Genomic DNA, 26,778 nt, shown 5'->3' with positions numbered 1-26,778 from the left:
TGTGTGCAGCATTTTAAGTAGCACTGTTGACACAGCTTGTGTAAGTGTTGGTGTTTTTTTAAACAATGCTTATCTAGGGAAAGTAAAACAATCACATGTCTTTTGTCAAATAAAGTACTGCCTGACATTTGTTGAGATATGTCATGTGCGGTCTTCCATTGATGCTCTGAACAGGATTTAGTTCCTGAAACTCTCACACAGCCAAAACAATGATATCATCATCATCGTTGTATCAGAGATAGATAGCAGTAGCTATCACTTCAGTGAGCAACCTTGGCTCTAGCTCATTTATTGAAGTGTTTACCGTGATTTTATAGATAGTTATTTATTTTTTCTCATTTGTAATCATCAAACTAAAGGTATTTCATTTTTGCTGACAAACTTGGATTTTTGTTAAAATGACCTCAATAGCAGATTAAGCAGCAGCTGAATGTAACAAGCTAGCTTAGACTCTAGAATTCTGTGAGTTGAGAGGTCTGTACTGTAAAAGTGTCTTAAATACACACAAATATGTATATTGTAAAAAAAGATATTTTGGACTTGGTCAGAGCAATGCTATTTTCAAGATGATTGTGTCAGGACAGATGACTGTCCTCCGTGAAGCTGAGTCTGTCCAACGTTCCTGCCTGTTGTGGGGAGGGTTTTCGTTGCCACCGTACTCTGTGAGGGAATTGTTGGGTCTGTGTGGATCATGGATGGGTCATGGAGTGTGGTCTATACCTACTCTGTAAAGTGTCCTGAGATGACTTTTTGTTATGATTTAGCACTATAAATAAAATTGAATTGAATTGAATGCTCATAAATAATTATAAGCATTAATGCAAGTGCGGCACAGGGTCATTCTAGTGTTACTGTCACTTTTCCAATTGTCTGACCTGGGGTTAAAGTTAGTAGTTAAACTGAGAGTCTGTCTCTGCTCATTAGCACAGCGAATTATTGTCTTCTCATAACATTGCTTCAAAATCTAGCTCATGGTCCAAATATAAAAACAATGTCAGAGACGGTATTGTTAAAATGGCGCAGCTGTCATTTTGGTCCTGGCCTGCACTCATTTCAGGTCCTTACTCATAGTAATAAAACATTGCCACGTGTGTCTGATTTCATAGCAGATGACCTCACTGACATAGACAGGGATTCATGACAAAGAGTTGCCCATTGTGCTATAGATACATCTAGTGTACGAGACATTTCGCAGGAAGACAAGGGAACACTGGCTTAATTTAGCTCCAGATTATCCTGGTGTGTTTGTGTTGGAATATAAACAACGTATAGAGTGCAGGCTCTTCAAACAGTTGTCCTCGAGTCAGCTCACAAGGAAAAGGAAAACTTGACCTGGCTTTCTACAGCTCAGTCAGTAGCGAGGCAGATACTCATAAACCAGAACCAGGAACCATCTGTTGCATCTGTAAAGCACTCAAGTGGAGTAGTGGAAATTAATTAATTAGTATTTAGGCCAGTTAAAATTCATAATTACTATTGAAATAGCCACTTTTGCTTGATGAATAAATGAGGGGTTCCCATCTCACAGGACCCTCTCACACTAAAAATAAAGTGAGAGGAAACAAATGGGATGGTTATATCGCGCCTTTCTAGTCTTCCGACTACTCAAGGTGCTTTTCACACTACTTGTCACATTCACCCATTCACACAGACATTCACACTGATGGCAGAGGCTACCTGCCCATCGTCTAATCTAATCTAATCATTCAACTCACATTCACACACCCATGCGCAACACAGGGGGAAAAAAGGACACTTCGACATGCGGACCGGAGGAGCCAGGGATCGAACAGCTCTACCTCTGAGCCACAGCCGCCGCAGGTGTGTGTACAATGTAGGTACATAACATCTAGTGTCAGTCAACAATGCTGATCATGAATCTGCTAGAACTGTTTGCTCAAAGGTTTAACGCAATAAACAGCTACCATGACATCAAGGAAAAATCCATCAGCCCAGGACCCCGACAAGTGAGCAAGGAAAGTCTCTAGTACCCAGGTAGAGGTGCTGAAAGCTAACCTCCAGGGCAGAGCAGCAGTGTGGTTAAGGAAAAGGTTGAGGATCTCTTCCCCAGGCTGGAGACTGATTATAACAAGTCTCTGTGGACAGGGAGACGCCCATCAACTACTGGAGATGGAGACAAAGCCTGAGGCTGAAAGGGTGAGTGAGGAACTGATCATTAAGCTGGGGGCCGAACAGGAGACCCTCCGTCAGACGCTGGAGCATTAGAGGACCTGAAGGTAAGACTTCAGCGCAACCTTGAGCTTGCCTTCAAGCTCCAGGCAGAGAAAGAGGAGAGTCAGTCCCTCCAGGCAGAAACTGCCAAGCTGAAGGGAGAGCTGAAAAAAAAACAGGAGAAGACCCTTATTGCTTCACAGGCCCTCCGACTCCTGCTAGAGGAGGAAGTCTCTGAGAGGAAGGGCGCATAGGAAAAGAAGAGGAGCTCAGAATCTACCACTTCCTCACAAACAGTCTGAATGGGTTTCCTCCCACACAGCAAAAACAGGAAGCTCATGTGAGTTGGACACTCTAAAATGCCACATTAAATAACGAGGGATTAAAAACGTTTCAAAATATAATATAATATACATTTGTATTTTGTAGAAGTTGAGGCCTATAATCCAGTTGTTACAGCCAACACTGTATACCATATGTAAAAAGTAGGTGGGCAGGCAAAGCAAGGTAGACAGTGAAGGGTTATTTTAACTCAAAACTGCAGCCAGAGTATGGAATTAACATCCTTATAGAATAATGAGCGCGTTTTTGTTGCGTAAAACTATCGATGATAGCCTAATAAGTTCTTTGAGACCAAAATTGCCTTTTTTTTCAAATGTATTTTTATACCTAAGAGTAATTTAAAGAAGTCCTGCAGCAGCTGTCCATGTGGGCTTCACAGTCTGCTTGAAAGCAGTGTGGTCCGCATGAAGAGTAGAACACATTGCTTTGGCATTACGCAGCATGCAGTGCAGTCAGCTGTGTAGGAAACGCTTACCTCGGTACTATCTTTGTTCCTCTGTGTTGCGCATTTTATCTCGAATACGACCAAAAGATTCAGAGTTGCTGGCTGTTCCGGGGAGGCTGACAAGTTTGTGCGACACGCACTGAAGTCAGCCAGGATGAGAAAAATAGAATATGACTGTTGTTCTTTACCATAGCCTGATATCAGGAGAGGAAGTTTTCAGAAGCATGCATACAGTTGGAAGTAACACCACTTAACCTCCGGTGTTATTGTGTACGCTGTGCACGCAGCATCATGAAAAACCTCCTCCGGGAGGCAGGCCCTCGCGCCGCGTCAAAGTCCCGTTCGCGTGTGACCGACCAGACTCTGTATCAGTTCAGTATTCACTTTCAGTAGCCTGTCTGTAAAAACTATATACGAGAGGTTAAGTAGGCCCATACAAAGAAGACTTATACTTCTGTGGGAGTGGCACGGCTCTGCTGCAGCGCGCGCTTCTTGGCTCGACTGTGAAAAGTTGTCGCTCAAACACGCACCTTCCCCCGTGATAGGGATGCACGTTCCCAACATTGCGCTTGTTGTTTTTGTAAAAAAAAAAAAAAAGTATTTAGCCTACCATTGTGTGCTTGCTCACATATTTGCATAAAGTTGGCCCGGGGCACCTGCGTTTCATCGGAATGCCTGGTTGGTTATTCAGCCTTGCAAATACGGACCAATACAAATGTAATGGCAGATCAAAAACCAAACAATGTGCAACATAAAGTGCTTTATAGCCTATGGGCTACAAATAAATAAAATAAAAAATAAAGCTGCCTCCTTATGCTGTGTCACAATTTGGAGGATGCAATCACTAACGTTATAATGACGACCACAAAACAACAACATAGCCTAATTTAAGTAGTTGATGCTATAGTTATTGTTATAGTTATTGTCTTCAGTCATCAATGTCATATGGTGACGTTATGTTTCCATGTGTAATATATTGAACCCTATTAGCCTACCTTTACTATAGACTATAATGTGACGCCATTTTTATTTGTTGCTGCATATAAACGTAACATTTTTATAACTCTCTCACCTCTGCCTGACAGAGAACTCTGCTCTCTCTACTGTTTTGTTTTGTTTTGTTTTGTATATATTATTATTGTTAAAGTATATTTTGCATATTTTGTTGTATATATTATTATCGTTTTTTGTTTAAAGCACACTGTGCACTGTATATATACACTATGTATATATTTGATTCTATTTATGTTATGTACAAAGTTTTTATTTGCTGACCCACTACTGCTGTTACAAAATAATGTCCCAGTCTGGGATCATTAAAGTAAGTCTATTCTATTCTAAACAACACTTTTTTTTACATTGCCACTGAGAAATCAGATGTGATATTAAGTCTTCACATATGAGCCATGACCAATGTGTTTGCTCTCATTCTAATTACTTCAGTAATGGCAGTGAAAATGGGCTTATGTAGATATAAGGCAAGTCAAATATATTTGGAAAACCTAGGCCATGACATCTTGCATATTTGGAATGAAAAAATATTTTTTTATTACAAGTAATTTGAATAATATTCCCAATAGTATCCAGCTGCAGACCCGGAGCACAAGCCCCTCACTTGACAAAGCCCCTTGCTTGACGGAAGTGACGCAAATGTAGTTTTTTTTTTACTTTATTGAAAGCCACGCAATAGTTTTTTTTAATAGGTTATTTAAACTTTTTTGAAAAAGCACAAAACATTGCAAGTTAAAGGAAATATTCCACTTCTTTGCTATGGTCACAAAGCCCAACCACCAGAGAGCGACAAAATCAACACCACTGGCTCCTTGGCTACTGGGGGGAACCTTTCTTCCGGTCGCAGAAAAGGAGGGCCAACAATTATGACGGACCAACATGGCGCCGAAATTTTGCTCATGCTAAACAAACAGGAGAAACGAATGTATGTAATTAACCTGTAATAAATTAATTTTGTCACGTGGGAATGGTCCCCCTAATAGCTAATATTTACCAGCTCTTTTCGGTGTCCATGACAACATATTCTTTACGCTAACGCAAAGCTAAAGCTACCCATAGTTAACCGTAGCTTTTTTTACCAAGAGCTTCTGGAAACACGCTGGTTAAGAGTTAATTATGTGGGGTGAAATCGATCCTCCAGTTAAGACACAACCGAGTTTGTGTGAGAGTGAAGACAAGAGTGTATTACTACCCGAGGAACCGGTGTTACGGTCCGAGAGACTCGACTTTTACCGCCCTACAGCAGCCACTCAGCATCCACAACAAGAGACCCAGGTGAGATCAGCAGCTCTGCTTTGTATACGTGTAACGCAAGTATCTGCACACTCGATCATCTTTCTACTTTACAGAATGTGCGTCTGCTTTATCATACAGTGCGTGAGCCAGGCAGAGGCCACATGTGTAAAAGACATGATAGAGTCCATAGCCATGAGTGGCAGCCTGGTGAAGAGCCAGCAGAAAGGGGAGGCTGAGCTGACCCTGCAGGAGCGCAGAGAGGAGCTACTGCATCAGTACAGGAGCAGACCACTGGTGTTCCTGGAGAGGTACCATGTACGTGTCCACAGCCCAGTGTGCATCAAAACATACAAGAGTTCAGAAAGAGATACAAGAACATGATTCTCACAGGGTACAGGAATGAAGAGGTTTGATTATCACTGTTTATTGTTTATTTATTCATTTAGATACATTATCCTTTCTTAATTTCTCAATTTAATTATATTTTATGAGCTCATTTTTTTGTTTCTTTCTTTCTCTCTCTAATATGTGTGTGTGTGTGTGTGTGTGTGTGTGTGTGTGTGTGTGTGTGTGTGTGTGTGTGTGTGTGTGTGTGTGTGTGTGTGTGTGTGTGTGTGTGTGTGTGTGTGTGTGTGTGTGTGTGTGTGTGTGTGTGTGTACAGATATGAATGTATGAGAAATACACTGTATTTTGTACGATTCTAAAAAAAAAATCAAGAAATAAAAAGAAATATTATAATAAATGTTTGACAGACGAAGATGTTAACTAACAATGAACTATGGAGAAAGGGTGGGATTAAATAAGTGTCTACGTCCCACTACTTTTCAGGCAAAGGAAGGGGAAAAAAGTCGTGTAATATTAGGTTTTTCTGTATGATCTTTTCTGTTTTCTTTTTTACATGTTTGAAATAAATTAAAACCAAACAATTAAAAAACAATGATTCAATGAAAAGTCTGAGAAAAATCCACCTTTGGATACTGGTGTACCATTTACCATTTACAGTCACTAAAGTACAATGTATCAACAGTGTTACACAGTATGTACTAGTGGTTGTTTCTTATCCATAAGCTTCCTACCAGCTTCTACACCAGACAAAGGCAGTTCTCAGGCTAAGAGTAGTTGTGGAAGAAAGAGAAATATAGTTCAAAAGCAACGTTAGATTTAGCATGCTGACAACATATTTTTGTTCTAACCTATTTTTGTTGTGTTATCTACTCTTGCCCATTTCTAGACCTACCTTAAGCCTGAGAACCTGTCAACGTTTGCCCACGTCATCTCAGATCCACGGGCTCTTCACTACAGCAATGTGATACAGAGACGAGCTGCAGCATGCCACAACAGGACGAGGGTTCGAAACCAGCGCTACGCTGCCCTCAGGGCCCTGCAGAGGGGTACAGGCTTTTTTTTTTCATGTCATCTGAAAAAAGAATATATTAATCAGGTCAGTTAGGCCTTCTTTAGTACAATAATTGCCCAGACACTCTCAGTAAGACAGGCTTTGTAAAGTAATTTTACTGTATTAAACTGTATTATAACAAAATGCATTTCCACTTGTCATTAGTGGTGTCATGCATGCAGTTTTGGTTTTACTTGGTAAGGTTTTAAGAAATCAACTGCTTAGATATATACTACCCCATAACGGTCTCTACACTAGTCACTTGTATTCTTGTATGTACTGTTTTAAATAAAGTATACTAGGTAATACTGTAAAAAGTACCACAAGATCTTGTGTAAAAAAAAATCCTGTGCTTAATGACAATAAAGCACGAAAAAAGCATAAAAAATGACTGATCCACTAAAGCCCTACTGTATTCCAGATTATGAAGTATATCAACTGTATGTTAAATAAAAATGCTCTGCTCTTCTTTCTTTCCCACCCTGTCACCCCTCTGTTCCTCTGCCCTACCTCCTCTTCTAGAGGGTGAGTATTTCAATGATGAACAGATGCGGATGAGGGAGCCACTGCTGTATGAACAATATATTGGCCAGTACCTGACTGATGAGGAGGTGAGAGCATGATGCAGTGCCAGTGCCGTCATAGTTAACAGCTCAGTTTAGGCAGTATTTTTGTCGTAAACTCTTGATGACTATTGTTTAAGGTGCTGGAGCGCTCCCAGGAGGCCATGCTGGTGCCCCTGGTCCCCCCTGATGCACAGGGCGGACCAGGGGCACCAGCGGGCGGCACAGGAGGGCTGGCCCACCTCCTCCTCAACTCCTACCAGGAGCGTCTCATCCAGAATCGCCTGCAAGAGGAGCAGGAGAGAGAAGAGGGAGCACAGGAGGAGGAAGAGGATGAAGACGAAGGTTAGAGAAGCTGAAGTTATAAACCGAATGTAGTCTCTGTTCTCTTGCAGATTGAAGTGAAGAGACAAAGTTCTCCTTATCGTACTCTTGACTGCTTCCCTCTCTGTTCTGTCAGTGATCACGTGTCTTTCTCTTTGTTCCTACCGTAGATAATACTGTCCAGCAGAAGGATTGGGAGCCCACCCCAGAGGAGAAGGCTCTCCTGAGGGAGGAGTTCATCAGTCAGATGCATCAGCGCTTCCTAGATGGCAAAGACAAGGATTTCAATTACAGGTCAGCAACGGCAGCTTTTAATTGGCATATATACAATGTAAAGGCTGCATTTGTGATGCACAGTCATTGAACAGTGTATCACTGCAAATATAAATATCTACTGTGTTCTGATCAGGATATTTGGGACTTTCTTTCTTTCTATTTTGGGAAAATCTAAAAAAAACAAGCCTCATTACATATTTTATGGGAAAAAAAATATGGAATGAATAATTTGAATTTGATAACATCAGAAACTAACTTGAAGTATTGCTGTGACAATAAACATGGTTTGGGTGTTCAATTCAAATGTTTCAAATACAACTATGTAGTCTCAAGTGGCGGACTCGCTTGTAGTGCGTTGTGGCTTTATACGGTGGCACGGCGAAAGTTGAAATCCGTAGCTTTTATGGTGCTGATAATATTGAGATCCTATTTTTGAACCTGAAACCCTGAAACCCAAATCTCATATGTAAACACATTGCAGGTGCCAAACCACAAAAGCCTGCAATATTTCATAAATATTCTGAAGTCAAGTGTGAAGTCCATCCTAAAATACAAAGCAATACAGGGACAACATAGCTAGATTCATGATAATGATCAATTCAAACACACTGCACCAAACTCTTTGTGTTGCGTTGAAAGTGTGTATTGTATGTGTAAAAAGGACAAGAAGACCGTTTGCTCTGTTCTTAAACAAATAAAGCAAGTGTCAGGTACTCTTGGAAAACAGGGTAAAAAGTCAGAAAAACAGGAAGGCACTCCAGGAAGTAATTAATCCTTTATTATAGTGGCCTAATCATCAAAACAGCCAACATGTTCTGAACGCTGTAGGACTTTGTCAGGGCTTTAAACCAAAAATAGAACATGGGTGTGTCCTCAAGTAATATCATGATAGGTGAGGTTTGTAGGAAAGAATGAGATACAAGTAAGATATGAAAAGAAAAGCACAAAATCAAAATGCACAAGCAGGATTCATATTAGGCATCGTACACATCGTACATTTAAAAAAAAAAAAAATTCAAGTTTTATGAACTGCGAGGAAAGAGGAATGCTGTTCAAAAAAAGCATGTAAAGTAAGTGTCCTACTTCAATTTGGGAAGCTTTAATGCATCCAGACGATGGATCCAGACAGCTTCCCTTTGGTTCAGCTTCTGCATTCTGTCTCCACCGCTCACCAAAGGTCTAACGTGCTCAATGCCCTGTGTTTACATGTGTCCGTGACAGTGAGGTGGATGAGAATCCTGACTACGACAACTTGGATATAGTCAGCAGAGATGAGGAGGAAAAGTACTTTGATGACGATGACGAAGAAGAGATAGATGAGACCGAAAACGATGAAGAAAATATGACAGAATAATGGTTGTGATAGTAACACTTGTGATCTGTAAATACAAATGTACAAAATAATGACATGTATTCTATTTTTGAATGTTACACGTGAATTGAAACATAGTCTGTAATAAATATTCTTTTTGAATCTTTCGCAAGTATAAATATAGTTCCCTTCTGCTGAAGGGCTCCATGTTTTTGATAGCCCAGCTACACTGCTTATCATTTCTGGGGTAGGGGAAAAATGCTTGTTTGTATTTCTTAAAACCAATCAGAAATCATGTCAGTAGGGCACTGTGCATCCTGTGAGCCAGAGTAGTATTTAGTGGCTATCACCAATCAACATAAGCAAAGAGATAGGATATCCTTTTACAAGAGGAAATATTTTGGGCTGACCTACACATATGTCAACTTTAGTTTTTAGGTTAATGTGTGAGATAAGTTACCTCTCCAAAATCTGAAAACATTTGTACTAAGTCTTGTTTATATTAAAGATATGAAAAATCAGTACAACAACCAGCGAATCACAAAAATATCCCAAAAGATTTCAATATTGCTACATTTCTTTACATCAATGTGTGCAGAAGAAAGAAGAAATGGAACAGATAAACCATCTAAGCTAAGGCCTCTGGTTGATTGTTGTTACAAGTACTTGTGTGTTGTACATTGTACCTCTTATTACTGTAACCACAGGATGAGCCAGGTCCTCATAAATACATGCAAACACATGCTTGCAAATTTCAGAGAAGGATGTGTTGGGATTGGGCAACCTCAACAACGCGCAAGTGTTTTTGTTTGTTTCAAGTTTATAGTAAGGAAGGGATGCCATTTTAGTTATACCAGTAAACACTCAGAACACTCCCTAAGTAATTTCATTATCCTCTTTTCCAACTCACTCTCATATAATGTACGTCATTGATAACTCAATGAATCTAAAGTTAGCTCCATACAGTTAGGCTCTGATGAAACAATCTCATTTTTAAGTTTCTTTATCCCCAGAGTGTAGTATTCATGTTGCAACTTCAGGACTTTCAGTTGCATTTTTATTTTCTCTCTCTTCAGCTGGTCAGGGTTCATTGTGTCCAGATTAGAGAAAGTGGAGATTGGACCCTCTGTCATGTCCGAGGGCCGAGTGCTGTCTGAGGTTTGGGGAAACCTGTGGTAGGAAAAAAAATGTATGTCCTTGCATTTAAACAAAGTGTCTCTCTTTATCCAAATAGTGTGCTAGACCTTACCTTGTCTCTGGCTCCATCACTTGTAATTGTGTTGCATCATAATCAGAGGTGGTGACATCTCTGAAATGCCCAGTGCCCTGTGCGGCTAACGGCACAGCGGAGGGCCTGAGGTTGGCAGTGTGATTGCTGGTTAACCCAGTGTCTTTCGTCTCATTCAGGACTTCAGGTGTGAGGTCTGGGGTCAAGGTAGCCGGTGCAGGTTCAGTTTTGTTTTTTTGCTCTGTCCAAGACTCTTTCAATCTTATATGTCATGCATTTTTAATAAATTCTTACTTCCACATCTACAACTGTAATCATTAAGTCTTCCTGATTGAAATAATACTGTGGAATTAGTTTGACCGTCTTTGTGCTGTCGACATAATAAAAGAGAGTAGTAATGACACACTAGATTAAAATGGGATCAGCAAGCAGTGCATAAGGGACGTAAATAGGTGGTATGAGAATCACCCCACAAATTGATTCACCTGAAAGGACATTAGAATTATTGAATTCATATTCACCAACCTTCTAGTGGATGCTCTATGTCATTGGACTGACAATCTCTTGTGGCCTGTAACTAGAGCACATACTGTACACAATCATCAGAGCTCTATTCAATGGTGCAAAGTCATATCAACAACAGAGCTCGGCATTAAGTGTAAAACGGTTCCTCAATGTTGCTGACTTTCCTATGGAATTGTGTTAAAAAAAGAATTAGTATGAGAATGACAAAGGAAAGCATATTAGTGCAAACAGCCAAATGAAAGACAGCAAAAAGGGTTAATAAACATTCAAAAACACCCCTCCTGAAAATGTCTGCATTGTCCAAGTGTCTTTATCCATTTGTGGGCTCATGGAAACTATTTTCGGTAAACAAAATGAATTTGCTAAAATACTATTTGCTAAACAAAGCATTCTTGGATTACCCTCCTGAGACGTGTGTGCTTACTCACTCATGCTTTGAATTGATGACTCGTCTACAATATGATCAAAGACCACACTTTGATAACGGATCATTTTGGGAAAGCTTTTTGTAGTTTTTATAACCTTTGCCGTTTTTAATTTGGCTTCAAAGTCTCTTATTCCACATTTTTAATGCCATTTTATATAAAACATTTTCTACATTCTACAGAGAGCCTAAGCAGGTGAGTACTATACAATATAAATTATTTTTGGGTAACCTATTCCCTTAATAAAAAACCCTCATTAGTAAATGACAGTAGACTTTGTGCGACATTATTCGTAGGTGTTACCAGCTGCAACAGCACACTGGTGTTGTTTTCACCTTGTGTGTGTGCGTCATGGCAAAATGTGGTCCAAGTTTATTACTGAACGCACTGGAGTTCAATTCAATACTTTCCTCCTTGAACTGAACTCCAGTGCATTCGGTAATCGACTTGTATGGACTGCCTACCAATATACGTAGACATAGCCGACTACGAAGGCTTGTAGCTGACTTTTTTTTAATAAACTCTGGGTTCTCTAACTGCATTGTTGGTGCTTCGATTTATGTTTAGGGACTCTTATCATGCTACTGCAGAGGTTTGGATGCACCCATAGCACCACCCCGAGCTAATGTGTTAGCCATGTCTTGCTGTTAGCATTTCTGCAGGATATCTCTGTTAATAGTTGATCAACAGAAAAAATGGTCTCAATGGCTTATTTTATGTATAATCATGCCGAAAAGGAGCACGGGGTCCGTTTACGCTGGACTTACACTTTAATCTCATGTTGAACATACAAGTTGTTGCTGTGCATATCTGGGTTTCTACCCCCCCGACCCCAGAGCAGATGGCCATCCACCATAGAGCTTTGTCCAACATGAAGCTCTTTGTCGCCACTGTTTCTCATGTTGCCAGTACGACTTGGGGAAATGTTGGGTGTCTGTAAATCAAACAATGTGGTCTAGACCTACTCTTTATCGAAAGTGTCCTGAGATAACTTTTGTGATGATTGGACACTACAAATAAAATTGAATTGAAAAATATGATTCATCCACTGGATGAACATGTGAACAACAAACCAACAACAGACTAACCTCGCTATTCCTAGAGCCACAGCTTCTTCACAAAGCATTTTGACACATACAGTCCTACAGAGAATGATGTGCACACAGAAAAAGGACACTACTCCACAGTTTCTCTCCATCTCACCTCTGGAACCCTTTCGAGGATAATTATGACTTCCTTCTGCAAAGCAATTTTCTCGGGCGCTGAAACGATCAATTCTGTCACCCTTTCTGAAAAAAAGAATAGTGATATTCACGCATCCACAGGTCAACAGTTAGTTGCCTAACATGCTAACGTTATTTTCAAAAATAGTTTCTCTATAGATAATGATTTCTGTAGGGAAAGGTCACCTTCAAAAACACTGTTGCCTTTGTTGTTGTCAACAACAGCAGCTTCCTTTTCCTGTTCTCGCTTTTCAATTTTATCTTCCTCCTCTAAACCTTCATTAACTGCTGAGTCCTCTCCATTGTCAGTCCCAACCCTTTCTTCCATTTCTTCTTCGGTCTCCTGTGCCAGTTCTATATTGCCTGGTAACCAGTCTTCGTCTTCCACATCATCGTCCTCAGTTTCTTCTGCAGACTGTATTTCTGCCGGTTTGGGATATAATAATGTAATATATATATATATATATATATATATTATAAACTTAAATGCACACTGCTTAATCTAAATTCTGGTTTAAGTTACACTATTACAAAGTGCAGACAAACCTTCCAACGGCGTCTCACTGTCCGATGTGTGATCCTGTGGCAGGATTTTCTTTTGCTGGGAGAATAAAAAATGTAAGACTCATCATCACTGTCAAAGCTGTTCTAATTTGTATCCCGTTGTATTCTGAAGTTCAGTTACCTTTTGACTCTTAGTTCCTCTCCTTTTTAATCCATTGGTGGTTAAAAAACCGTTCTGTGATAGTAGTAAGAAGTTAGTGAAGCAGTTTATGTGGTACTGTTTGTAGATTTTCTTGGACAATGAAAAATACACTCTGCGTTAAGAAAACACATTTTTTTCAAATCTTACCTTAAACCAAAACGTCAGAGGCTTATTTTGATAGGAAATACTATGTTTCCACTTTTTATTTGCAGCTTTTCCACCAAAGACCTCGAAAGCGCGTGGAGTAAACCAGCGGCCCTCACAATCTATACACTCCTCAGCTAAACATAGCGCCCCAGCAACACAAGATAAAAACAAAAAGGGAAAAGGACAAAAGAAACAGGAAATAACAAGGTGTTTACGTCTTTATGAGTTGTGAAGTAAACTGAGCCTCCAAATATGTTAATGCTTACCCCCGTCCAGCTTTTCTACATGAAGGATGCCCTTTTTGTTTCCACAGGTTACGGGCAAGAGTCCTAGATTTAGCATAAATTCACATAATCACCGTACAAGAGTTGCACTCCAACCGTAATTCCAATAAAGCTGGGACGTTGTGTAAAATGTAAATAAAAACAGAATATAGTTATTTGCAAATCATTTTCAACAAAACTATATCCAATATGGCAAAAATATCATATCACGATATTTTACGATAAAATCACAATCACAATTTTATCATGTTTTTTTACATTGATTTTTAACTCTTTTTTCGAGTTAATGAAGTTAATGAACGGTGCAACCAACCCTCCATCCCTATGTCAGAATATAGCCCTAAAAAAACCCAGAACATTTAGCCCAAAGAACCTTTCTGAACAGATTTGATTTTGCCAACTTGTGCAAAGTACAGTGGACACTTAACAACAAGCTACCTAAAGCTACCTGTTACCGTTTCACTCTCAAAATACCCGGTTTCCATTTTACTCCTGACGCGTGCGTTGAAAGTGCCGGTAAGGGCAGAGAACAATTTGAAATAATGAATTAACTAAATGAGACCTCCTTATTTCACTACAAAACCTAAATAAATGTGTTGTTGGAGCTGAACAGGCCAGATAAGGTACATTCAGAAGTAGCTCAAAGGAATTGACACTCACTGCAGTGTGAGTGACTGTGTGTGGCAGGTTTGGGCAGGAGGCGGCCTCTGTGAAGTGGCGGCGCTTGCTCCTTGTTAAACACATTAGTAGTCCGCTGGTGCATGGGACATTTAACAGTATTTTTTTACAGCTTGTTTCACACATTCTATGAATAAAGTGTGGACAGATGAGATAGTCTGAAGTTTGCGTGCTGTTCGGACAGGATGGGGGATGCAAAGCGAAAAGCCATATATCAACAGTACCCAGAAACACCGCCGGCCACTCTGGACCCGAGCTCAGCTGAGATGGACTGACGCAAAGTGGGAAAGTGTGCTGTTGTACGACGAGTCCACATTTCAAATGGAAATCATGGACGTCGTGTCCTCTGGGCCAAAGAGGAAAAGGACCATCCGGATCATTATCAGCGCTAAGTTCAAAAGCAAGCATCTATGATGGTATGGTATACGTGTTGCGGGCATCATATTCAAAATGAGAATATTTGCAAAAAAAACAATCAAGTTCATCTGTTTGAACATTTAATATCTTGTCTTTGTGGTGAATTCAATTGAATATAGGTTGAAAATTATTTGCAAATCGTTGTATGCGTTTTTTATTTACGTTGTACCCAACATCATTGGAATTAGGGTTTGTAAAAAACGATAAATGGATACTCAATGTATCGCATGGCTCTAAAGACTCACTATTTTCTTGTGCTCCCTGGTTGTTAATGTTCTGTGTGGATGTGCCTGGCTGCTCGTTGTCTTCCTGATCTTCCATACCCTCCTGATCTTCCTCGCCGTCCTGCTCCTCATCATCTTCAATAGACCTGTAATTGACTTTTTTTTTAGACCTTGGGCTCGTTCTCCTGTCCAAATCTTCGTCTTCTTCACAAGTGTTTTCTAACCGGATTCTTTTCCGCTCCATCTAGACTTCTTGTAAAATAAGAAACAAACACAAACAGTTGAATTCTAGACCACAGTCACATTTTTAGTTGTTTCTTTGATCATTTTATTGGAATGCCTTTATCCCTGGACAAACTTTCATTAACTTTAACTTTCTTTCCACCAGAGTAGTAGAAAACGTTTTGTGCTGAAAAGTGTACTTTTGTCTGCCTGGGTGGTACAGGGGCAAATTATACATGCTTTTTGCTCAAAACAGAAATGCCTGCATATCTTAGTAGGCTAATGTGTTATGCATAGTTTCTAGTTTAACCCTTTTCCCTTTGCAAAACATTGATTCCTTCACACAAAAAATTCATTTCAGAGCGGCTTCTTCTGTTTCTTTTTCCTCCTCATCTCTGATTTATGGTGGATCACAAACCGACGTGTTAAGGCGCCTCTAAAGGAACAGGCTCGCCTGCAATTACATCTTACCACCAAATAGGCCGCTAGAAACAAGTGATCTCAAATCTTATGGATTATGGTTTTAATTAACAAATTCAGACTAGGTAAAAAAACACAATTCTCACGAGTGCATTTGAGTTTCTAATGTGACATGCCTTACTTGGATATCTAGAGTCCACTTAATTCCACATTTTTTTCCACTCCACAGTTATGGCCACCACTGTAATAATCACATTTCCATTGATATTCATATTAAATTCAATTAAATATTTAATTCACATTGTTAGCAGATAAATTGACTTAATTCCCTGGAATACAACTGCGATTAACGCCCTGGTTCACATTCAGGTAAATTCTAAATTGGATGCAGTAAATCTTTAAATACGTCAAACCTGACATAAGCTGCACATTAACAGATCTTTTAAATGTACTGTTTGAAGATGTATTTCATGTAGCAAAGTGCGTAGGAGCATGTAGGAGCTTTCAACATAGAACAACTGTAACCTGGGGAATTGTGAGCGACATGTGACGTCACTGTCGGAAAAGTTAAGACTTTCACTCAGACTTTTCACACATTAAAAAGGTGATACACACTCTCTTAACTCTCAATAACACCTAGCTACACGTGCGTTCTGCCTCCTTTTCTAATAGTCTCTGAGGAACCATGTGAGGAACCATGTGAGGATGGGGTGATTCCCAAGAGTGAACACAAATGTTCCTCCTCACTGCATGCCCACCACACATGAGAAAATACACTTAAAGCTTCTGCATCACTGCTGGATATGTGGGTGTTGTTTAGCATTTTTTTGGGGTTTTAAATGCAAACATATATATGTGCAAAAAACCCAAATCACTGTTATAATAATTTAACTCAAATTTCCCCAAATGCATGTGGTCACATAGGCCTTATAGGTGCGACACACTATGGCTCCTACCTTTTCAAAGATGTCAACATAAACATTTTAAAATTTGTCCTAGTTTATTTCCTGTTGCACTGTATGTGAATGACATCAGCTGACAGGGAGTTACCAAGGACCAAGGCTTGCTAGGCAGCAGGAACGGAAAGGACGGTCCTTGGTTATTTCCTGTCAGCTGATGTCATTCACATACACTGCAACAGAAAATAAACTATTTTGGAATGTTTATGTTTACATCTTTGAGCTCCATAGGCAACATATGACCTCTTGAGTGCTTTTATTTTGAAGGGGTAGAACAGAAGTGGTAAAGGTGTGAATATTCCTGACTTGAGTTCAATGTTGTGAGCGCTGAAATAAAGTTCAGTCAACGTATTTTTACGTATTTTTATTTCCTTCTACACCAAAGTATAGGCGACGATCACCCTCGGTTACACAGTTTAAATACAGATTAGAACAAACTAAATAGAGATTGTGCGGAAAACTTTGTCATAACATCCAGCAGAGACCGCAGGTCAGTTCTATTGAATTATTTTGGCTTCTATTTCCGCTTTGCTGGAGCAACCACGGGTACCATGGGCTTTTTGGACGAAACCCGACACAACCACATACTATGGATGGTTTCCTAATAAATGTAGTATAAATCATGGAAGAAACGGTTTCCTGCACACACCATAACCCGCGAGAAGAGGTGGAAATGATTCCACCTTTTGCACTGCGAGGGAATTGATCCCTCGCAGTGCAAAAGGTGAGCTGAAGTGTCCCAGGGATGAAGTGGAAGTTCATCTTATAAAATGGACAAATTCATGCCAAGCGGCCTACGTGACGATCCTGGGTTTTTGAAAAGGAATAGGCCTACTGATCAAAGCTGTAGTGTCTATATTAAATCTATTAACTATTTATCCACACAAGTGTTAAGATGGAGAGACAGGCTAAAAAACTTTAGATAGGCGACTTAAGGAAGACGTCATTCTAAATATGCTCACACAAGATGTGCATAGTTTTAGATTAAATAGGGTCATTTCATAGCCTTAGCCCGATATGGGAAAATATAATATAAGAACATGTTTTATTAGGCCCTCCACGTCTGCACCAAGGCACTGTTTTAACATTGAATGTATGCAATAACACATTCATTAGAAATGTCTGGCTGTCACGGCTCCTATTCAAATAAACTGGTTCTGCCTGCAGCAAACATAGTTAAGCAAACACACCCTACATGATGCAATTATGTGTTTATTTTGTACATCATATATTACTATTTCTAAAAACTGAAGTTCCAGAAATACAACTTTACATTTGTTCAGAAAACAACACAATAACCACTGATCAAATCACAAAACAGCGTCTTACCTCTGCTGAGCCTCAAAATAGGAAATGAAACTTAAACGACACAAACAGTACTCCCGCAATAATAATGAATCATCACATTGAGCTTCAGCTGACTTTGAAGGCCCACCCAACAGTGGTGTTATTCTGTTAAAGCTACCACCAGAGGGCATCACATCACATTTACAGTCACATTGCACACAAACAAATTATTTAATACACAGAACAATTGCTCGAGGGAATCATTTAAGCTCTAGATTTATGATACTGATGTTAAAAACACTAAATACTACTTCAAATATATCTTTATAGCATGTTTTACAGTGTGTTTGTCAAGATAGAGAAAAAGCTGTGCAATCTAAAACATGTCTTTTCTTTTTTATCTAATTATAAACTGTTACATTTCTCAAACATAGGGTTTCTAAGCAATTTCTTCAGAATGCATTACATGACATTCACCGAACATCGTTATAGACTCCGGTAAGTATGACTAATTACTAGTGACACTTCCCTATCTCAAAACGCACCTACTGAGTTTTCTTAGAAAGCCATGGTATTTTTTCTGAAACAGATGACTCCTTGAAGAAAACCAAAATCAAAATGAGAATACCTGCTGGAATCCACACACTTGGTACATTGGTACACAGACCTACCAATCCTACCGCTCCCAGGAGGACGATGAATATCAAAATGCAGTAGGTCGTGCTGAGGTACTTCTCTGCAGCCTCTCTTGCTTTGTCCTCCTCTTTCCTCCACAGCTGCTTCTTCTTCTTCTCCAGCTCTTCTCCCTGGAAAAGCTCCTGCAGCTGCCTCTCCCTGCGGTTGATCTCAACATCTCTCTCCACCAGGATATCCTCCTGTTTTTTCCTAATCTTCCTCTCGTTTTTGGGATACAGGTCCGTGTGGTAATAATGCCCTCCATTCAGGGCCACCAGGGTCTGGATCTTTGCCACGAAGCTCGTCACCTGGTGCTGGTCCTGCGGGCTCTTGTTGTCAAATACATGGAAGCCACCGCTGCACTTGCGTATGAAGTTGCGGAGGTTGTCCTCACTCTCTGTGATCACATCGTTTATCGTTTTTCCAGCCAAACGATCCCCATGGGTGAACAGCACGATGGTGTAGTCCCACACTTTTGGACCAAAAATGACTTCGATGAGTGTGTTGGTATCTTGATCTTCCCGAGTCATCCTTCCCACAGGGACTACTAACACAAAGACGTGAGGTCCTGGTTCCTGGAGTTTGACACACTTCAGAATATCTCGCACAATTACCTCCTTGTTGCGGATTGTCTCAAAAAGGCCGGGTGTGTCAATCACAGCGACAGGCACATCTTTAGCTTTACCGGTCACAGGGATAGGCACATCCTTGACTGTCCCAGTCTCCTTTTCACAGTATTTAGTGACTCTCTTCAGCTTCATTTCTGATAAAAACACTTCTCGCCCGAGGATGGTGTTTCCACTTGAGCTTTTGCCTACCCCACACTTCCCAATAAGCATGATCCTCAAGGGTTCTGTGAACACAACAGATAGGAAACATTTCACTACACAATACATACTAAAATGCTGTTCTTACCTTTTTTTGTTTGGTGGATTATGCTGACATTGATTCTGTCAAATAAAATTCTGATAATGGTAAATCAGCCGTAGTAATATTTTCAAACATAAGCATTGCAAGCAATATTTTTGTGAATTCCTTAATTAAGTTATTTTTTCTTATGATTTTGACTAAGATAAATACTATGTTATAAAATACTATAGTATATGTAATGGTGACAGTGGTTTCTTAATGACCTCAAAGCTAGTTTGCATGTCTGTACTGCAGTTTCTTGTTACTTATCGCTCAACATATACACAGACTGGTCAATATTGACATGTCAATCACTGCTGGACTTCACAGCTCACTGCATACTAGAGCCCTGTGTGGGCCTGTTTTCTTCTTTACTGACCGTCATGTGTGTGTGTTCTATTCCTGTCCACTCCTACAATGTGTGTGTATTGGGTCCCGCCCGCACTGCAAACATGTCTTTAGATTGTCCATTAGTTTTATAAATTCTCCAACAGACGAAAACACACAATTTGACTGTGTAGTGTATACACTCACCGGCCACTTTATTAGGCATACCTGGTGCTTAATAAAGTGCCATAAACATGCAGGAACCTGGAAGCTGAAAACTGCGTCATGTGACTAAAAAGTCCAGCGGGGATGATGCCAATCCCCCGGGTCGTCCCTCACAACAATAGTCAAATACTACTAATACGAATAAAGTTGACTTTACTTTAAATCACTTGGTATGTGTCTGTCGTTATAGGCAGCTGAACACAGAGAGGCTAACTCAAAGATTTCAGAAGTAGCCGAGCAAAGACTTACGTTCCTCCTGGTCCTCACCACACATGGTGTCAGGACTGTGCCCGTCCATGCTGACAGCTTCCATGTCGGTATAATGTCGGTGTTTACAGCCCCTTTCTCGTAACGACGCCGTTTCGGAGAAGTGTGTCCTTACTTAGTAAAGTTTCTTCCTTCAGATCGGTCCACCCTCAAGCCTCCGGCAGTTGTAAGGCGAGTGAAAGCGAAACTGAAAGTATGCCCACAGCAAACGAACTGAGGGAAAGTCCACCTTCTCAGAGGTTTACCCTATTACAGGTTTTACAGATTCAAGGGTTTGCATGTCATTTGTTTGTGTTGATTTCTGATGGAAACCAAATGAAAGTCACAAGCTGTAATGTTACTCATGTTGGCCCATATATAGAGGGCCTTTTTGACTCTGGAGCTGTGGAGGGTTTTAAGGGACAAAACTATAAATACATTTAATTATGTCATTAAATAAACAAATACATATATCATTTTGTGATTTAAAATAAATAAATCGTAGATATGTATACATTAATCACAAATTAATATACATTATACATTAAACACACAAAAATGTATGTAGTGAAATATTTGTTTATGTATTTATTTATTCACAGTTATTTATTTATTTACTTGTATCATTCCATTTATTTAGATACGCCAATTTCTCTGAAGTGTAACTTGCTGCAGCGAAATAAGTAAATCAGTCGACTTCACTGGGTTTATAGGTGCTTTTCCGTGAGCGTTAAATACCTGGAACGCCCCTAATTTGCATGTGAGTCACTGGAGCGGCCGTTTGTTGGCCCTGTGGGGGAGCACGGCAGTTTTTCTCCCCTGAGAAAAGCCCGGTTGCTGTTTGGATGTAACTCTCAGCGGGATGTGACGTGTGGTAGTACAGACGCCACAACAACACGGCGAAGTAAAGTAGACACTTTTATCCAGTGGTGTAGAAGAACGCAGCGCAGAAAATGATCTGTGCACGAGCATCTTTGCACGGGCTTGTTAAAATGAGTGCTGCAGTGGCCGGGTTGGATTTTGACCTGCATGCACGTGCTCTGACTTTTGCTGCACGTCCCCTCTCTCCCAACACACACCCACACACCTTATTGCAAGCAGGGTGCAGGCCTGTCTGTCAACAAACACTTTTACAGCGCGCTTTTTAAGGTGGAGTTACTTCATGGATCCTGCAGGCCACCTTAAATCAAACTGCAACCAGCACCTCTGTATCACTGATCAGTTGATCAGCGGTGATCTGAACCCATTCAGAGTCATACGTCACCTCCGGAGTCTCGTAAATCCCTCTCGGGCGTGCCCTGCAACTTTCCGAGCGGCCACATTTTACCCTACTGGAAATGCGCCTTATAATACTGTTCATTTACTAATCAGAGACTTTCACCCGCCCTCTGACTTTTGATGGATGAAGTTGACAGATGTATTTATTTTGCAGCAGGAAGTTACATATATAATGGATAAATGAAATTCTGTATAAATGCATACAACTATGTTAATTAATTCACAAGTAAATGCATATATTGATATACATATGAATAAATAAAAGAAATCAATAAATAAATGCACAAATACATTTGACGGTTATATATTTAGTGTCTCATTTGATTTTTGTTTTATTGATGGTGACAATTACGCATTCAATTCCCTATTTTTTTAATTAATTCATTGAAGTATTTAATTATAGAATTAGTTATGTATTCATATACTTAGTTTAAGCCCTAAAAACCATCCATATAGAACAGAGTTTGACTTTAGTTTCAGGGGATTGTACATCTTTGTGGGAAAACTTGTCAACTGACCATTAAAGTAGTAGATGAGAAGAGCCATCTAGTGGGCAAACCATTTTATTGATAGAGGTACGAGGTACCCATGAAAAGTCTCTGGGAGATCCACAATGGGTTCAGTATCTACAGTAGACAGGACCACAGCTATTTTCCTACATTTTGGTCTTTTTAGCTAGTTGTTTAGTTTGCTGACCTGCATTGGATAAAAACAGCACAACAAAGAGGGAATATTGCCTTAAAATGACTTATATCCACATGATTTTTCAAAAATTGATAGCTAAATTCTCTTACTAGCTTCTGGTCAACTTAAGAAAGCATTTTTTGTTCAGAACATGGACTCTTGATTTTGTCCCACACCACTACACTATATTATTAATATTACATTGATGTTCCAATGTCCATAAGGGCCTGTCAGTATTGACATAAAAGTAAAATAAGACTTGAAAAAATATGAACCTCACCTTCACAAAACATTGCCAATCTTTAATACAATCATTGTTTGCCTCAAGCAAATAGCATAACTTTATAATCTTACACAAGGTTCTCACATTTTATTCCAAACCAATCAGACAAAATCTTATCAACTTGCATGTAACAATAGCACCTCATTCCACCTATGCTTAATGTAGAAAAGTGAGCAGCTCATTTGATTTTATAAAATGTTATCGACATTAAGTTCAGCAGAGTGAAACCCTTTTCAGTAGCATTATGAAACTTGTGCTGGGTCACTACATGGCAGAAGTATTAAGACGTTTTCACAAGATCTAAGTCGTCCAGAGCCCCGGCTTTCCAGCTTTTCACAATCGATCACTTCCGATCAGCCAGTCTCTGCAGGAGGGCAATGACCGTGTCCTGTTTGGAGGAGAGCAGCTCCAGCGCTGTGGCTATCCTGCCGAGGGACTCTGCCATCCGTACCTCCCTCCTCTCACGTCTCTTCTCTCTGGCTTCCACTCTGCGGCGAGCCACTCGGTCCAGGTAGGCCTGCTCCTCCTGTCGCTTCAGAATCTCCTGAAACGAAGCGGTGCTGGTTTGCTCCTCATTTCCTTTCTGGTTCTGCCCTTCCGTCCTGGACACGGTTGTTGCAGATAATGAAGTGGAAATAGCAGAAGTGAGACAGGAAGAAGTAGAAGGGAAAGAGGAGCTGAGGCCGAGGAGATTCTGATTGTTGCTAAGTGGTGCATTGCTAAGGCGAAAGGGTATGACGGCTGATGAGAATGATTGAGCTTTACGGCCCATGTTGCTTGATGGGTTGAGGTCTGGGTTGCTACTTGAGCCAAGGGAAGGGGAAGTAGAAGCCGTCTCTGTAAAACAAGGGGAAGAGATAAAAGAAGGAGGTGGCACAGTGGTGGCTGGATGAATACTGGTTGTAACAATGTCACTGTTGAGGACGATTAGGGGCTTAAGCTCTGGAGCATTTGTCGGGCTAATGGTGGCTGTAGTCATCGAGGTAACGGCAGCAGCGCTACTGAGGATTTGACCGCCGATGGCTCCCTGACCCCCTGAGTCCACACCACCAGTCAAGGCAAAGTCCCCATTAGAGCGGACAGTGGTGGTGGCGGTGGGCTGTGGAACCTGTGGTTTTGCAGCGATCTTTGCCAAAGGACCAGGCAGCATGGGAACAGTGTTGCCGCCTTTGTTTCTTTTGTTGTTGACGATCTGAGTGCCAACAGTGTCACAGAGTGTGGCGTCCATCAACTAGAGTGAGGAGGAAGACACAAAGAGATAGGGGGAAATAAAACAAACACCAGCCGACACTAGGATTCATACTGTTAGCAAGTTTTTTGTGCCACCCTCCAATCTCCTCCTGTGCAGAATACTGCTCTTACCACAGCACTAAGTGAGCTGCGTCAACGTGTGGAAAAATCCAAAGCCCTGCACGCCTGCTGAGCTTGATATTGGTTGCTAAGCACAATTAATTGAACTAATTTATTGCACAATTGCCGTTGTTGAAAAGTGGGGTTTAGCAAAAGGTCAATTAAGTTTGTATTTCAGGGGAAATATGCCTGACAAAGGTCAGAGACTCGTTCACATGTTTCTAGAGCTGTAAACACAGTCTGCATGTATCAGCTTTACAGGCAGACCATACAGAAACATCCATGGGACTTTGACGAAGAAAATGGAGACTCGAAGGAATAAGAAAGTAATAGTCTGCCAGTGGGGTGTTTATTCTGATTATTTATAACTTTCTTTATAAAAGTCATAAAAAACAGCTTGCACAGCGATCAGTATGCATCACATTGTTTGGTGTTAATTATCCAGTTCCATTGCCCAAGCAGCAATCAAAATTATTTCGAATTTATAAGAAATATCCGGTGTTTTTTTGTTTTTTGTAAAAGACATATTTATATGTGATCCCTTGAAGGAAATACCACTACAGTGGTTACTTACATCGAAGAACTCCCAGGACGTTTTAGCGTGTCCCGTCTCCCGGCTGCGGTCTTTAACCCTCTTGTATGTGACAATGAGGTTGTTCCACTTGCGGCGGATCTTTTCGACGGGAAGCACGTGCCCCTTGGAGGCCATCTCCTCCTGGACACTTTGGAAGAGCTGTGAGCGTTCCCGAGTCTCATACAGGCCCCAGCGGCGCCCGACAGCCTCTATCAGACACAAAACGGCTTTGGAGGAGAAATCGGAGCCGGAGGGAAGCATCTTCTCTGAGGGAGCAGCTGGCATGGCTGACGCTGGGGGAGAGGACAGGAAACAAGTGACTTTATTTCTTTTTTTAATCTGTGGGTTGCTTCGAATGTAAATGGATATGGAGAAAATAAGAGCTGGAAAGATTAGTCGCTTCGTTGTCAACTATTAAATTAACCGCCAACTATTTTGATAATCGATTCATCGGTTTGTGTCAATTCTTAAGAGCAAAACTCAAAATTCTCTGATTGCAGCTTCTTAAATGTGAATATTTTCTGGTTTCTTTTCTTTTTTATGACAGTAAACTGAATATATTTGAGCTGTGGACAAAACAAGACTTCTGAGGGCATCATCTTGTCAGTTTTGGGAGATATTGATCCACATTTTTCACCATTTTCTGACATTTTATCGACCAAACAACTAAGCAAGAAAAGAATCAGCAGATTAATGAAGAATGAAAACAATAGTTAGTCGCAGCCCTATATTGAAATAAATGTTCAGGCCTTAAAACGTTTTTTTTCAACCAGCTTCTTACTATCAGATAAATTAAAAGAAAATTTTCTGCCATATTTAGGAGAGATTTGATTGTTTCACATTAGCGATTTTTTCATTTTTCTCTGTTCCATTCTAAGCATTAAATATGGATAAATATGGTGCAACTTTTAATAAAATAAAAATAATAACTTTGAAGTTACTTATTAAGTCATGAATATTAAATGTTTTAGAGAAATACACAAATGTATTATATACAAAAATAGATTTAAACGCCTGTTTTAAGGAGCCTTAAAATGAAATACACCTGAAATATATCATTGCTATATAAATTCTCTTCGGTGCTCGGATACAAAACATTTCTGGGATGTGAAAACAGACTCATACGCCAGAAAAAGCTTTAGAAGCCGTCGTTTTTAAGAGTTTGAGAACTAAATAAGTTTTCACATAATTCCGACATCATTTTATTTGCACTAGTTTTAGCCAAGGGTAATATTGTTTAGGCCTATTTACTGAAAATGTTTTAGAAAAACCTGTCAGCACTAACATGTTAGTTAACACAACAAAGTAAGTGTGAGAGTGGATCATTTCTTACACAGAAGCCGGGTTTGCAGGTGTGTGTGTGTGTGTGTGTATGTTTGTGTATGTGTGTGTGCATGCTGTAGCCTGTACGGTGTGTGTTTTATTACATCCCGATGCCAAAGTTGTTGCAAGAGCTCACAGTAACAACAACCACAATAGCAAAAGCACGATCCCCACACACTGACGCACTCACCTGGAGCTATCTTCAGGTAAGTTTTTCCATCCACTGATGTGGTGAAGAAGCGGTCCGTACTCACAGGATCTAATGGTGGAACAGATACAAAAAACAAAACATTTACGTCTATTTCTTAAAAGATGCAACAGGCTAATTTGAATTTTAAATGTGAGTGAAAAAGTATTGATTTTGCATTAGAAAGATAAAGAAGGTCGCCCAAAGGCCAAGTGAAACATTAGAAATCAGCTGATGTCTGCACTCACACAGCAGTACGGGAGTAGTTGTCGTGTCAGCCAGCTCCTCTGCAGTCTGATCCACTCCTCCTCCTCCTCTGCATGCGGTACCTCCGCAGGGCGCAGGCGACTCTCGGCTGCCCAAAACCAGCGCAGATGTGTTCTCATCGACCGCTTCAGTTTTCACATGCATTGTCGCGACCTCGCTGCAGCCTCCTCGCAGATTCACCTCCATGGCTGACCCAGAGACACACGCATGAGCCTAATGGAGGAGAGACTGTTTCTGCCGTCTGCGCAGGCGTTGGATTGGGGAGAAAGTTTGGAGCTCGCGGATCTTAATCGGTGATGAGTTCAGCCTCGATATGTAGCTGCAAAAGTCACGACTCCCGCACATCGGGTTCGTTCTGTGCGTGATGGACAAACGGCCCCCCCATGTATGTTTTTCATGAGGGGCAGAGAAATGGCTGCGCCGTCCACCTCAGCTGACGGATGCGCAGGGCGGCTGCGCAGCTCTCAGAACAGATTTGCCGCTGGCAACTGTGACAGTGACGTCAGCTGACCGCAAACACAGCCCATGTAAACAATCGGAAATACTATATATTACTATTTATTCCCAGGGGGGAAATATTTTTGTTACAAAACTCCGGATATACAAGCAACAAATATTATACAGACT

The 26,778-nt window shown here is 40.5% G+C and overlaps 4 protein-coding genes across 4 annotated transcripts; 1 reads left to right on the top strand and 3 right to left on the bottom strand.

The window, feature by feature from the left end:
- Positions 1–4,846: 4,846 nt before the first annotated feature.
- On the top strand, positions 4,847–9,127 carry ccdc97 (coiled-coil domain containing 97). Its single transcript, XM_083931696.1, has 7 exons — positions 4,847–5,245; positions 5,345–5,521; positions 6,439–6,598; positions 7,126–7,214; positions 7,307–7,511; positions 7,661–7,784; positions 8,988–9,127. Exons 1-7 carry the CDS (start codon positions 5,087–5,089, stop codon positions 9,118–9,120), a joined length of 1,047 nt encoding a protein of 348 aa, XP_083787822.1. The 5' UTR covers positions 4,847–5,086; the 3' UTR covers positions 9,121–9,127.
- An 871-nt stretch (positions 9,128–9,998) lies between these two features.
- Positions 9,999–17,911, bottom strand: LOC310960090 (uncharacterized protein). Its single transcript, XM_083931693.1, has 11 exons — positions 17,866–17,911; positions 14,957–15,187; positions 13,599–13,661; positions 13,333–13,466; positions 13,165–13,218; positions 13,026–13,080; positions 12,666–12,902; positions 12,460–12,545; positions 10,832–10,883; positions 10,328–10,502; positions 9,999–10,248 (listed from the first exon to the last, which is right to left on the bottom strand). Exons 2-11 carry the CDS (start codon positions 15,177–15,179, stop codon positions 10,005–10,007), a joined length of 1,323 nt encoding a protein of 440 aa, XP_083787819.1. The 5' UTR covers positions 15,180–15,187; positions 17,866–17,911; the 3' UTR covers positions 9,999–10,004.
- A 435-nt stretch (positions 17,912–18,346) lies between these two features.
- LOC310960094 (GTPase IMAP family member 7-like) lies at positions 18,347–20,369 on the bottom strand. Its single transcript, XM_083931697.1, has 2 exons — positions 20,209–20,369; positions 18,347–19,351 (listed from the first exon to the last, which is right to left on the bottom strand). Exons 1-2 carry the CDS (start codon positions 20,270–20,272, stop codon positions 18,369–18,371), a joined length of 1,047 nt encoding a protein of 348 aa, XP_083787823.1. The 5' UTR covers positions 20,273–20,369; the 3' UTR covers positions 18,347–18,368.
- A 2,249-nt stretch (positions 20,370–22,618) lies between these two features.
- LOC310960219 (uncharacterized protein) lies at positions 22,619–26,570 on the bottom strand. The gene is made up of 4 exons (XM_083931849.1): positions 26,133–26,570; positions 25,888–25,956; positions 24,375–24,667; positions 22,619–23,681 (listed from the first exon to the last, which is right to left on the bottom strand). Exons 1-4 carry the CDS (start codon positions 26,335–26,337, stop codon positions 22,794–22,796), a joined length of 1,455 nt encoding a protein of 484 aa, XP_083787975.1. The 5' UTR covers positions 26,338–26,570; the 3' UTR covers positions 22,619–22,793.
- Between the last annotated feature and the right edge of the window lie 208 nt (positions 26,571–26,778).

Source organism: Echiichthys vipera (assembly GCF_963691815.1).
Source record: "Echiichthys vipera genome assembly, chromosome: 17".
NCBI lineage: Eukaryota > Metazoa > Chordata > Actinopteri > Perciformes > Trachinidae > Echiichthys > Echiichthys vipera.
Note: the sequence above shows the minus strand (reverse complement) of the source record. Positions and strands in the feature narration are given on the sequence as shown.

Excerpts from the sequence above, each read along its gene's own strand:
- ccdc97 (XM_083931696.1), top strand. The coding sequence starts at position 5,087 with ATGTGGGGTGAAATCGATCCTCCAGTTAAGACACAACCGAGTTTGTGT. Across the intron at positions 7,215-7,306 it reads AGTACCTGACTGATGAGGAG|GTGCTGGAGCGCTCCCAGGA; the intron begins GTGAGAGCATGA and ends CTATTGTTTAAG. Across the intron at positions 7,512-7,660 it reads GGAAGAGGATGAAGACGAAG|ATAATACTGTCCAGCAGAAG; the intron begins GTTAGAGAAGCT and ends TTCCTACCGTAG.
- LOC310960090 (XM_083931693.1), bottom strand. The coding sequence starts at position 15,179 with ATGGAGCGGAAAAGAATCCGGTTAGAAAACACTTGTGAAGAAGACGAA. Across the intron at positions 13,467-13,598 it reads TGTAGAAAAGCTGGACGGGG|CTGAGGAGTGTATAGATTGT; the intron begins GTAAGCATTAAC and ends CGCTATGTTTAG. Across the intron at positions 12,903-13,025 it reads CAGTGAGACGCCGTTGGAAG|AAATACAGTCTGCAGAAGAA; the intron begins GTTTGTCTGCAC and ends CCAAACCGGCAG.
- LOC310960094 (XM_083931697.1), bottom strand. The coding sequence starts at position 20,272 with ATGGAAGCTGTCAGCATGGACGGGCACAGTCCTGACACCATGTGTGGT. Across the intron at positions 19,352-20,208 it reads TGGTGAGGACCAGGAGGAAC|AACCCTTGAGGATCATGCTT; the intron begins GTAAGTCTTTGC and ends TTGTGTTCACAG.
- LOC310960219 (XM_083931849.1), bottom strand. The coding sequence starts at position 26,337 with ATGGAGGTGAATCTGCGAGGAGGCTGCAGCGAGGTCGCGACAATGCAT. Across the intron at positions 24,668-25,887 it reads TTACCTGAAGATAGCTCCAG|CGTCAGCCATGCCAGCTGCT; the intron begins GTGAGTGCGTCA and ends CCTCTCCCCCAG. Across the intron at positions 23,682-24,374 it reads CGTCCTGGGAGTTCTTCGAT|TTGATGGACGCCACACTCTG; the intron begins GTAAGTAACCAC and ends TCCTCACTCTAG.